Below are 13,507 nucleotides of genomic sequence, written 5' to 3'. Positions count from 1 at the left end.
CATTTCTCATAGTGTAGGCAACAACTCATTTGTACTCTGTCACATTTCTCTGTTGGACGTTGTGTGCATGCTCCATGATGAATACAGAATATCAGAGGGACGTCACACAACGTGAATTCACAATCAGACCAGAGCCATTCAATACCAATACATCATCAGCACGCCTGAAGCCCATTGATATTAGGTGTCTATTTTAAATATTTGATTATGGTACAGATGGAAAACAAGGTGTGTGTGTGTGCGCGTGCGTGTGGAATCAGGTAGAAGAAGACTCACAGTGATTATAAATGGCACGGTATTGATCATCTCCAGAATGAAAGAGATCTGGAACATCTGCTCCCAGATATTCCCCTGAAAGATAGAAACAGGATCAATATGTGAGTAAGGCAATAAGGTTCTGGCTCTGTCTGTGGACTAATAACAGTGATAGTGATATGGTACGAATCCCCCCAAAACAATGTTAATACTGTTGGAATAATCAGACCTCGGTTCAAATAATGTTCGACATCATTTAAAATACTTTAGCCGGGTTTGACTGCGCTTGCCTGGCGCAATGGAACCAATTCTGCAAACCCTTCCCATCTGGCACTACAGGCAGGAGAGAACATAATGACAGGATTCATTACAGTTTTTCTCCATTGGTTTGGCTCATTTCTTGAAACAGAAATTACATTCTCAAAACTCTAAGATCATTTGGCAAAACAGTCTTACAGTTCAGCACAACACTATAGCTCACTTGCAAAAGCTCATATCTCTCCTAAAACTGTTCACTCATGCTTCAAAACTAAATTCCTTTCCCATATAAGGAGTCAGTGCCACGAAAATGGCAAAGATCCTTCTCAATTGCTTTGGCTCATTTCTTGAAACAGACCGGACGTTCTCAACACTCTTGGTGCTTTAGCCAAAATAACGTGGATGGTTCGGCACAACACCATGGTTCACCTGCAAAAGCTCATACCTCTCCCAAAACAGTTCACGCATGTGTCAAAACTAAATTTCCTTCTCATTTAAACAGTCAGTGCCCCCAAAATGCTTCGTCCCTTTGGCATTGTGTAAGCACTGCAAGTCAAAATGTTTAGATGTTTTGTCACTATGGCAGAGGACCATTGAAATATCCCTCATGTCCACCTTTCAGTCTTAGCCCAGTCCTTCATTGACAATGGTTACTGTACTGTTTTTTGTCTAGCTAACAGAATACAATTGTGTATAAAACTGAAAAAAATAAATAGGATTTTAGGGTAAGAGTAGCCTCCAAGGTTTGACATCACACATTGCACTCATACTGCCAAGGAAATTGTAACCATTATCATTCACACACATAAAGTAACTTCCATACATCAGAGTAAAAAGAAAATGTATACAGCATAATATACTGTAATATAAACACACAAACAAAAAACAATGAAAATTATATGCAGCCTACAGTGCTGTAAATAAAGCTGGAGTTTCACAACTAACAGTTCTTCACTGGTCGCTGTCCTCACCCTCCTGGCCATCCACACGCTGCTGTCTGTCTGGCCACAGATTCTCGTCCACATCACAGCGTATATTCTCCCTTGCGATGCAACGAGGGAAGAAACGGCGTGCATGTCGCAACCATCCCCTACACTGATCTCCTGTAATATCCTCACACGCAGCGTCCATTGCATGGAGCAGGGACCTCTGATCTTGAGCCCGATGCTCATACACTCTCCACCTCCAAGCGGAGAAATACTCCTCAATAGGATTGAGGAAAGGAGAGTAAGGTGGTAGGAACACCATGACCATCCTTGGATGAGTAGTGAACCAGGCCCTGATGAGCGGGCCACGGTGGAAATTCACATTGTCCCATACAATGACATATTGTGGTAGGTGAGGCCCTACGAGACCGCTCTCATTTTCAGGGATCAAATCAACATGAAGGCGGTCCAAGAAGATGAGGAGCTTCTGTGTATTGTATGGGCCAAGACTGGGGATGTGAGTGGCCACACCATTCTCCGATATGGCAGCACACATAGTTATATTGCCCCCTCGCTGGCCTGGGACATCCACCATGGCCCGGTGGCCAATAATATTCGGCCACGTCTTCGGCCCTTGGCCAGGTTGAAGCCAGCTTCATCCACAAACACGAGGATGTGATGGGTCTCGTTTCCTTCCAATGCCATTATTCTCTACAATAGCGTAAAAAAGAAAACATCAAATCAGTCATACAGAAGAGTCATACACTACAGTTACAGACAATTACATAGGAATGTTCTATGTTCTCCACAAGTTCAATATACTACTGGCCACTACTCCAGTGGTTCCAAACCTGGGGTACATGTACCCCTATGCAGAGGTACTACAGGGGGTATTTGACAGAAAGGGGAGGGGGAAATCATCAATGACTAGACTTACTGAAATGTTACAGTAAAACCCACAGTATTAGATAGATTTACATGGGAGGCACTAATTGCAGCTCTTTGACCCCTTTTCTTATTGTATGTTATATTCTTCAAAATAAGGATTATAATGATAATTGCATCATACAGTAAGCTGCAGTTTTTAGGCGAAATGTTGAAGTCAGATAAATCAAATACTTCCATACCTGGATTACCTGGATACACAAATCAGGTAAAGTGGGTACTGAAGCCAAAAAAGTTTGGGAACCACTGCTTAATTGTAAAAATGTTATAATGATGGACAACCAGTAACTGACTTACATGTACATACTGGTACCGCAGCTCTTTCACTCTATCAGAGTTCCTCTCAAATGGTACCCTGTAAATTTGCTTCATTGTCATCTGATGCTTCTTCAATATCCGGTCTATTGTGGAGATGCTTATAGAGTTGACATTTTGGAATATGGCATTGTCTTGTAGGATTGCAGCGCGGATCTGTCTCAATGTGATGGCATTATTTGCCATCACCATGTTACAGATCTCTTGTTCTTGTTGTTCATTGAGAAGTTTTCCTCTGCCACCTGTGCAAGGTTGTCGTCCAATCCTAGATATAGAAGTCAAAGGACAACACTCCATTCGTAATGTATACCTTATGTATTCCTTACAGAATGAGTTACCTATGTAATTGTATTGTTGTTTTACTTACAGTAACTTTACCACAATTCTAATGCATCACTGCACAGTGACTGGAATACTACTGTAAACTGTATCATCAATACTGTAGAAAATAAACTATTCCATAGTTTATTTTCTCCAATGTTTTTCTTGTCATTTTTAGTATCATAACATCCCATTGAGGTAAGATATTACTGTAGGCCTATCACACACACACACTAAATGAATAGGTAAATATGTAAATAAATATATTTCTTGCTCTATGCACAGTGTCCTGTCCTATACAACATATAATTCCATCATTGACTGACTACATACCTGTTTTCCCTGCGAAAGGTTTGGATGATGGAGGAGACTGTTGAGCGAGGCACATTAGGCTGCACTCGGCGACCTGCCTCCGCCATTGTGAGGCCATGGTTGATGACATGGTCTATAATTGTGGCCCGAATTTCATCCGGGACAGCATGGTGTCTTCGTGCTCCTCGGCCTCTTCCCCCTATTCCACCACCACGCACCCTTACTCCTCCTCCTCCTCTTCTTCTTCTTCCTCTTCCTCGAGCAGGCAGTTGCCCTTGTTCATTTACTTGGCCAGGTGCCTCCATGTTCAGAAATTGTACTGGTCCTGCATGGTCAAGCTCTTTACATACATGTTTGGCAGCATTCACAGTCATGGACAGCACCTGTCAGGTAACTAAACATACTGTTTGATTGGTCATCTGAGATGTGTGAAACTCCTCCTTCGTTAGTCAAGTTCTAGTTTCACCTGACTGTCAATTGCTGTAATAAATTTATCAAATGTTCCAAGGGATTCATATATGGTATTCATGGTATTATGTTCTTGACTAATTTTGACAATTGAACAGACTATTGTGCATGTGATGACTTATACAATGAAATGACGCTGACACGTTTTGGAGCGAACAACCATTAGACTGAGAATCAACAATCAGTTTAGATCAACAAGATCTATTCACTTGGAAATTGTGCTAAATGTAGGCTACCTGTACTTAATCATTTGCAAAGATGTACTGAGACATTGAGACATGTACTTAGACATTTGCAATTTGATGAAATGAATGAGAAATTCAATTCTGTTGTGAACAATTGCCAAGTGGTTTGGAGGTTTGTCCATGTAGTTTTGAGAATGTAATTTCTGTTTCAAGAAATGAGCCAAACCAATGGAGAAAAACTGTAAAACAATTGGGGATTGAAGCCATCTGCCAAAACAAAGCAAAACAAAAAAACACACTGCACTTTGTCTTCCTAACGTAAAAGTAAAACAGCCTAATTAATTAAAGGGTAGTAGCACTGCAGCAGTAATGAGCTATTTAAGGAAAGAGCCCAATTGAACGAAAAAAATCAATGTAGGACGGACACCTCATCTTTCATTCATTAGGATTCCATGGTTAATTTGTATAGTGTATTAATGACCTGTTCATCTGGCTCAGGTTAGAGCTGAGGCTGGCGCTTAAAAAATATGCCAGAAAGTTCACCAATTAATTGCAATCTCGCAAAGACACGACACATGACTCTGCTTGACAGAATGAATGAAATTACGTCCTTTGTGGTGTCGATTATATCCTGTGAGCAGTGTGAAAGGAGCCTGACAGAGTAGAGCTGAGGTGTCTTACTTTGTAGCTGAGATATGTAAGGAGCATCGCCTCCAGGAAGCTGATTAAGGCCACGATCACCTGGAGCAGAGTAGAGTAGAGGCACACAGATTACCAGGGCTGCAATCTTGCCACATAACCTCCCAGGAAATCCATCACTGAGGAAAATATGTGTTTTCTGTTCTAAAATCTTTTCATCTGGGAGGCTGTGAGTGTTCAGATGTCTTGTTTTGCTAATGTATTGGCTACAGGGGAAGGGGGAGATGGTCAGGGAAATGTTCACTTGTGAGTTTGACCCAGAGTGATTACTTGGCTATTGTTGAATGGAAGAAATGAGAAGCCAGTAATGTATTATCAAAGCAGTGTCAGTGAATCTCAGTCTTCTTTTACCTGTATTGCCCATACAGGAACCCTTCTGTTCACCCAGAAAATCAACTCCCTTTCACAAGACAAAACAATGGTATTGATTACACTCTATATATTGATTATTAGACAAGACTAATTACAAACACCACCTGATAGCTGTGAGATAAACACAATAAAAAACCCATTCAAAGCCCGTGAGAGCGTGTAAATGTTTGACCCTCATAACTCACCAGTTGATTTCTGTGCTTTCTGTAGATTCTGCTGCTGTGTTTGTTCGGTTCTGACAGTTCACACTGCAGAGGAAATCCATTGCAAAGGGAAGTCGTTCAGAGAGAGAGAGCGTGTGGTGAAATATATACCCTGTGGCTTATAGGCACCTTCACTCACTCTGCGTGTTGTCATGGTGATGGATTGGAGGCAGAGGGACTATTTCTTTAAGAGCAGCCGGTGGCGATATATACAATAAAAAACATCCTGCTTCCACATCACTACACTGAGAGAGAGAATGCCCCTTCACCATCGCCGCTGCTCTTTAAAGCCTTTTGTGTCTCAGACAGATATAACATTCATTCCAAACTCTGGATCTATCTTATCTTGACCAAATACCATTTTATTTTCAACTTTGGGTAAAAGTTAGCGGTAGATTCTCTGAATCAGACAATACCTGAATAGATACCATCTTTTTAGATTTGATCTAGCTACTGAACAAAAAATATAAACGCAACAAGTAAAGTGTTGGTCACATGTTTCATGAGCTGAAATAAAAGATCCCAGAAATATTCCATATGCACAAAAAGCTTATTTCTCTCAAATTTTGTGCACAAATTTGTTTACATGCCTGTTAGTGAACATTTCTCCTTTGCCAAGATAATCCATCCACCTCACAGGTGTGGCATATCAAGAAGCTGATTAAACAGCATGATCATTACACAGGTGCACCTTGTGCTGGGTACAATAAAAGGCCACTCTAAAATATGCAGTTTTGTCACACAACACAGTGCCACAGGTGTTTCAAGTTTTGAGGGAGCATGCAATTGGCATGCTGATTGCAGGAATGTCCAACAGAGCTGTTGCCAAAGAATATGCCAGAGAATTTCTCTACCATAAGCCACCTCCAACATCGTTTTAGAGAATTTGGCAGTACGTCCACACGGCCTCACAACCACAGACCACGTGTAACCACGCCAGCCTAGGACCTCCACATCCGGCTTCTTCACCTGCGGGATCGTTTGAGGCGGGGGAGGGGGTACTGAGGAGTATTTCTGTCTGTAATAAAGCCCTTTTGTGGGGAAACACTCATTCTGATTGGCTGGGCCTGGCTCCCCAGTGGGTTGGCCTGGCTCCCAAGTGGGTGGGCCTATGCCCTCCCAGGCCCACCCATGGCTGTGCCCCTGCCCAATCATGTGAAATCCATAGATTAGGGCCTAATGAATTTATTTCAGTTGACTGATTTCCTTATATGAACTGTAACTCAGTAAAATCTTTGAAATTGTTGCATGTTGCGTTTATATTTTTGTTCAGTATATATAAATATATAAGAGTAAAATTTGATAACTCCAACACAATGTGTTCAACACCCGAATTAGAAATCACAGTTTAACAAATGCTACGGTCACTAGTAGGAAATGAAATAATAGGATTTATTAGGAGATCAAATGAGCAGTTACTCACCATACACCAGTGACCTGTTCGGGGTCGTCCAGAGCCACTCTGAGGACGTATAGGGCACACGTCAACAGCTTCAAGGAGAAGTTAAACAGACGGATCCTCAGGCCTGCAGGGGAACAAACACAATAGAGAACACTAAAGGCCAGATTTACTAAGTAATTGCATTGTGAGTAAATCTTAACCTGTTTCCCAGAGGGAATTAAACAATTATAGTTGACAAAGGTCAAATGAAGCTTATGGGAAGGAATAACATACCATGGTAAAGTAAAGAGTAACTGAATTTGTGCTGATTTATATTGAAAAAACAAATCTGTTTAATCTGGCCTATATGAGTAAATCTGGCTAATGTTTGCTGTCATGTTTCTGTAACGCAACACACATTGGTATGGGAATATACAAGTCTAGAAAGTTTGTTTTTAACTGCCCAGAAACTGAACTTAGTGAGTCTGACAGGTAAACCATCTCTCCTCACCTGAGCCTGTGTCAGTACTGCCCTTCTAGTTGCTGTTCTGCCTGTCTCTGGACAGAATAAAGTGACTACTGTATATCTGTCTATGCACAGAACCGGTGACTCTACCCTACCGGACATCTCTCCTTACCACAACCCTACCTGTTTAAGTGACATGATGTTGCCCAGGCTGTGTTGCTACTCTGCCAGGTCTAAAGTGACTCTATCTGTCTATGCACAGAGCCGTGAGGACCAGGCGTCATGCTGGTCTGGCAGACCGTCACAACTGATGTCTCTGATTCAGAGGGTTTGGGTTAAATGCGGAAGACCTATTTCGGTTGAATGTATTCAGTTGTACAACTGACTAGGTATCCCCTTTACCCCTCCCTTTCTCTTTCACACACAGCTCCCAGCAACAACATATCACAGGTCTGCTTTGAAGACAGGGTGAACTGCTATGGTGTTAGATCCACAACTATATGACAACCTGTGGGGGAGATCGTGTTTGCTTTATGTTGTGGCAGGTATGTAAACCAGTAGAATAGAGGACTACTTATTGTGATATATCAGGAAGAAGACCCAATAACACAACATGCTGTCAGTAAAGCCATTACAACAACACTGGCTCTCGCACAATGCTGAACACACACAATGACACACACCCACACGCGCACACACACACACACACACACACACACACACACACACACACACACACACACACACACACACACACACACACACACACACACACACACACAATGACACACATTCACACACACACAATGACACACACACACACACACACACACACAATGACACACACACACACACACACACACACACATAATTAACACACACACACACACACAATGACACACACACACATCAGCACCCACACAACTTGCCTGGCTGCAGATACACATGTCAGTCAGAGGGTGGCGCTAGCTGCCTTAAAGACTGTTCACGTTTCAATCAACCAAGCCTCCCATTTCATCTCTTTGCAGTATTAATACAGCAGTGACACAGTTACAAAAAAAAACACCCACATCAAACGCTTCACAATGGGTTTGAATTGAACAGGGGCCAAAACAATCTGGCTTAGCAAGCAGTAAACTCTATAGAGTTGGCGTGGCCTTTCTATTTGGCCATGATATTTTCTCTGTAAGTGATGGGAAGTTGTTCAGAGATATTGACAAGCACATAGGAAGCACTAACAACATACTGCAGCAATTACACACGCACACAGACACACACACACACACGCATGTAAAAACACACACACACACACACACACTGGCACAATCGCACAAAAACACACACACACACACACAAACAAACAGACACACACACACACACAAACACACACACACACAGGCACACACATGCATGTACAAACACACAGGTACGCACGCAGGAAAACACAAGCACACAGAGATTGTAGACATTGTGCATTGTGGGTGTCAAGTTGACAGTTCCAATGTCTTTTTCAGAATGCAGGAGCAATCCCACCCTGGCTGTATCCATTACTTATGTCCTAATAAGAAATGATAATACTCTCTCCCTCAACAAAATACCTAAAGCATTGTCCTCCTGACAGCAACATGGTGTGCAGACCTGAGATACAGCACCATGCGTCAAGACAACTAATTGAAGAACCAGACTAGAGCTGAAATTGGATCTGCAATAGACCTTAATGACTTACGTTACTGTATTCCCCTGCATTAGGAGGACCTTTGTGACTTCCTAGTTATGTTGTGTTATATGAGACAGTAATAAAGTCCAAACTTCTCTGTGCTCTACTCCACTTACTTGACCTTTGGTTTTTGATGAAGAACAGCTTGAGCCTCTCCTTGAAGGTGTTTTCATTCACATAAAACTCCACCTGCACCCTGGAGAGAGAGAGAGAGAGAGACAGAGACAGTCAGTACATCTACCATATAACTCCTCCTGCACCCTGCAGAGAGACAGAGACAGTCAGTACATCTACCATAGAACTCCTTCACCCTGCAGAGAGACTGAGACAGTCAGTACATCTACCATATAACTCCTGCTGCACCCTGCAGAGAGACAGAGACAGTCAGTACATCTACCATATAACTCCTGCTGCACCCTGCAGAGAGACAGAGACAGTCAGTACATCTACCATATAACTCCTCCTGCACCCTGCAGAGAGACAGAGACAGTCAGTACATCTACCATATAACTCCTCCTGCACCCTGCAGAGAGACAGAGACAGTCAGTACATCTACCATAGAACTCATTCACCCTGCAGAGAGACTGAGACAGTCAGTACATCTACCATGGAATGACTAATGCATCCATATAGAAGGACCATGGTTATTTGATTGAACTGTTTTGTGATATCAGTGAGTAGACAAGCTTAAGCATGATGCATTGTGTTGTTGAATGCTGGAAGGCTCTGGTCTCTTTGTTTATCTGTTACCTCGGAGGCCTTCAGCAGTGTGAGACAATGAAAAATAGCATATACAGTGGGGGAAAAAAGTATTTAGTCAGCCACCAATTGTGCATGTTCTCCCACTTAAAAAGATGAGAGAGGCCTGTAATTTTCATCATAGGTACACGTCAACTATGACAGACAAATTGAGAAAAAAAAATCCAGAAAATCACATTGTAGGATTTTTAATGAATTTATTTGCAAATGATGGTGGAAAATAAGTATTTGGTCACCTACAAACAAGCAAGATTTCTGGTTCTCACAGACCTGTAACTTCTTCTTTATGAGGCTCCTCTGTCCTCCACCCGTTACCTGTATTAATGGCACCTGTTTGAACTTGTTATCAGTATAAAAGACACCTGTCCACAACCTCAAACAGTCACACTCCAAACTCCACTATGGCCAAGACCAAAGAGCTGTCAAAGGACACCAGAAACAAAATTGTAGACCTGCACCAGGCTGGGAAGACTGAATCTGCAATAGGTAAGCAGCTTGGTTTGAAGAAATCAACTGTGGAAGCAATTATTAGGAAATGGAAGACATACAAGACCACTGATAATCTCCCTCGATCTGGGGCTCCACGCGAGATCTCACCCCGTGGGGTCAAAATGATCACAAGAACGGTGATAAAAAATCCCAGAACCACACGGGGGGACCTAGTGAATGACCTGCAGAGAGCTGGGACCAAAGTAACAAAGCCTACCATCAGTAACACACTACGCCGCCAGGGACTCAAATCCTGCAGTGCCAGATGTGTCCCCCTGCTTAAGCCAGTACATGTCCAGGCCCGTCTGAAGTTTGCTAGAGTGCATTTGGATGATCCAGAAGAGGATTGGGAGAATGTCATATGGTCAGATGAAACTAATATAGAACTTTTTGGTAAAAACTCAACTCGTCGTGTTTGGAGGACAAAGAATGCTGAGTTGCATCCAAAGAACACCATACCTACTGTGAAGCATGGGGGTGGAAACATCATGCTTTGGGGCTGTTTTTCTGCAAAGGGACCAGGACGACTGATCCGTGTAAAGGAAAGAATGAATGGGGCCATGTATCGTGAGATTTTGAGTGAAAACCTCCTTCCATCAGCAAGGGCATTGAAGATGAAACGTGGCTGGGTCTTTCAGCATGACAATGATCCCAAACACACCGCCCGGGCAACGAAGGAGTGGCCTAGCCAGTCTCCAGATCTCAACCCCATAGAAAATCTTTGGAGGGAGTTGAAAGTCTGTGTTGCCCAGCGACAGCCCCAAAACATCACTGCTCTAGAGGAGATCTGCATGGAGGAATGGGCCAAAATACCAGCAACAGTGTGTGAAAACCTTGTGAAGACTTACAGAAAACGTTTGACCTGTGTCATTGCTAACAAAGGGTATATAACAATGTATTGAGAAACTTTTGTTATTGACCAAATACTTATTTTCCACCATAATTTGCAAATAAATTCATTAAAAATCCTACAATGTGATTTTCTGGATTTTTTTCCCTCATTTTGTCTGTCATAGTTGACGTGTACCTATGATGAAAATTACAGGCCTCTCTCATCTTTTTAAGTGGGAGAACTTGCACAATTGGTGGCTGACTAAATACTTTTTTTCCCCACTGTAAGTTGCTTTTCAAAATGCACCAAAAGAATAGCGACAGAGTGAAGGCAAACACAGTTAAAACAGGATACTTAATCATATGTAACATAAAAAATGGTCACCATTTCCAGCTGCTTTGATTGATTCTGCTTTCCTGGATTGGGTTTAGTGTAAAAAAGCCATCAATCGTAATGACCCCCTTTCCTGGAATGGGTTTAGTGTAAAAAAGCCATCAATCGTAATGACCCCTTTTATTGTCTACTATATAACCCACAGTGGCCAATTACTGTCATGACAACAAGGAGATGTAGAGTAACCATGGTAATTTTGAACTATCTATTAGAGAGTGAATATTGTGTTGATATGACTCAGAAGATATCCAAGTAATAAATCTGATGTGACACATGAGGCACATATGAGGCATGCAATCTGTTTCAACACCACTGCCTGTTTGGCTGAAGAAGACTTTTGCCTGACTGTTGAAATGTGCGATGTGCAGCTGAGGTTTAAGCCACACTGATTTTTAATTTGATGCTCTGATAGCTATGTAGCTATGGTGATATCATTGCCAGTGGAGGATTTTAAAGGACCTTAAATTATGTACGTCTCTAAATTGCGATGGTTCCTCCAACCAAATTAGTTATTTTACATTGCTGCCTCGAGCATAATTATAGTTGACTTCTTCTCCCATGATGCAATTCACCAAGCACACATCCAACCCCTTAGTAGGCCTACAGTACAATGTCCCCCAGCAACTTATATACTGTACATAGGAGTGGAGGTTTAATCATGTAGGAAGTAGGATTGCTCATTAATAATTTGAGTCATAATATTAGATCCTAATGCTATGGATAAACACATCACATAGACTGTAGCTTCTAGCTGTAGACAGCTTTGTTGTGGGGCAGCCCCTCCCTACCCACCACTTCCTGTGTGTGACATCACCACAGACCAGAGGTTCTAAATATTTATATCCTGCACTCTCATTGGTCCTTCAACTATTCCATGTATTCCTGATTGGACTCTCCTATTCCATCATTTCATGAATAAGTAAAAAGGAACAGTGTAGTGACTGTGACTTATGGATCACCCCTGTGGTACAATTCATTCATAATTGACAAGCTGGTCACTTTAAAATATATATTTCATTCTATACAGTTGCACAGGTCTATAGCAGTGTTTCCCAACTCCGATCCTCCAGTACCCCCAACAGTACATATTTTTTGTTGTGGCCCCTGACAAGCACACCTGATTCTACTTGTCAACTAATCACCAAGCCCTTGACAAGTTGAATCAAGTTTTTTTGTCAGGGGCTACAACAACAATGTGTTCTGTTGGCGGTACCTGAGGGCCGGAGTTGGGAACACTGGTCTTAGCAATCTAATGAAACACTTTGACGTTAATGTAAAGCAAGTACATTAATAAGGGCTCATGAACTGAATATTGGGGTGGGTCTGTGTGGTTATAAATGAAGGGAGAGCTAACTTTGACTTCTTTATCTAGAATAGATGTAGACTAATCTAAAGTGGGGGTGAAAGATATCTATTTTATGTGTCTCTGTAACAAAAGGGGTTGCCTCCCCTAATGACAGCAGAGGGGAACAATAATGGGCTGTAAACTCCTGCAGGGCCCTTGGAGCCTTCTGACAAGATGAATAGGGAGGAGAGGAGAAGAGAGGAAGGAATGAAGAGGAGAGAAAAGGAGTAGGGCAATTACTGGAGCCTTATCCTGAGGGAAGCATAGATAGATAGAGAGAGAGAGAGAGAGAGAGAGATAGAGAGAGAGAGAGAGAGAGAGAGAGAGAGAGGGGGGGTCTGCATGTCTACAGAGGGTACACTGTATACTAAGAGATGTGTAGGTTAACCTGCTCTCCAATCCTCCTCTCCTTCTAGCCTTCATGTCCCTGTTCTCTCTCTCTCTCTCTCTCTCTCTCTCTCTCTCTCTCTCTCTCTCTCTCTCTCTCTCTCTCTCTCTCTCTCTCTCTCTCTCTCTCTTGCTCTCTCCCCTCTCTTTATCTCTCTCTCTCCCCCTCGTTTTATCTCTCTCTATCCCCCCTTGTTTTATCTCTCTCTCTATCTCCCTCTATCTCTTTACCACATGGAGACAGCCTCCAGGCAGGAAATGTCCACTCCATTCTCATGTGGTGAACCAATAAGTGGTGCTGTAAAGACACGGAACCACTCGTACACAGCACACACACATGCTCACCATAGAAACACCCAGCAAAGAAAGAGGGACCGGGGATATGCATGATGACATAATCAATATCACAGTATAGATACACAGGTACACAGGTACATAAAGACACAGAGACACAGAGACACAGGTACACATAGACACAG

General features: G+C 42.4%; 1 protein-coding gene across 5 annotated transcripts in view; it reads right to left on the bottom strand.

Annotated features, from left to right (window-relative positions):
* The window catches only part of LOC121558072 (potassium channel subfamily T member 1-like), a 159,343-nt gene that overhangs the window by 55,969 nt on the left and 89,867 nt on the right, over positions 1 to 13,507 (bottom strand). For all 5 annotated transcript variants that reach the window (XM_041871552.2, XM_041871554.2, XM_041871553.2 and 2 more), the window contains exons 4-9: positions 8,940 to 9,019; positions 6,683 to 6,785; positions 5,242 to 5,304; positions 5,036 to 5,084; positions 4,667 to 4,726; positions 277 to 351 (exon numbers count right to left, since the gene is read on the bottom strand). In XM_041871552.2, coding sequence (XP_041727486.2) covers positions 277 to 351; positions 4,667 to 4,726; positions 5,036 to 5,084; positions 5,242 to 5,304; positions 6,683 to 6,785; positions 8,940 to 9,019 — 430 coding nt within the window. The remainder of the gene's footprint in view (positions 1 to 276; positions 352 to 4,666; positions 4,727 to 5,035; positions 5,085 to 5,241; positions 5,305 to 6,682; positions 6,786 to 8,939; positions 9,020 to 13,507) is intronic.

The sequence above is a fragment of the Coregonus clupeaformis genome, chromosome 18 (genome assembly GCF_020615455.1).
Source record: "Coregonus clupeaformis isolate EN_2021a chromosome 18, ASM2061545v1, whole genome shotgun sequence".
Classification (NCBI taxonomy): domain Eukaryota; kingdom Metazoa; phylum Chordata; class Actinopteri; order Salmoniformes; family Salmonidae; genus Coregonus; species Coregonus clupeaformis.
The sequence above is the reverse complement of the archived record's forward strand: the minus strand, read 5'-3'. Positions and strand labels throughout refer to the sequence as shown.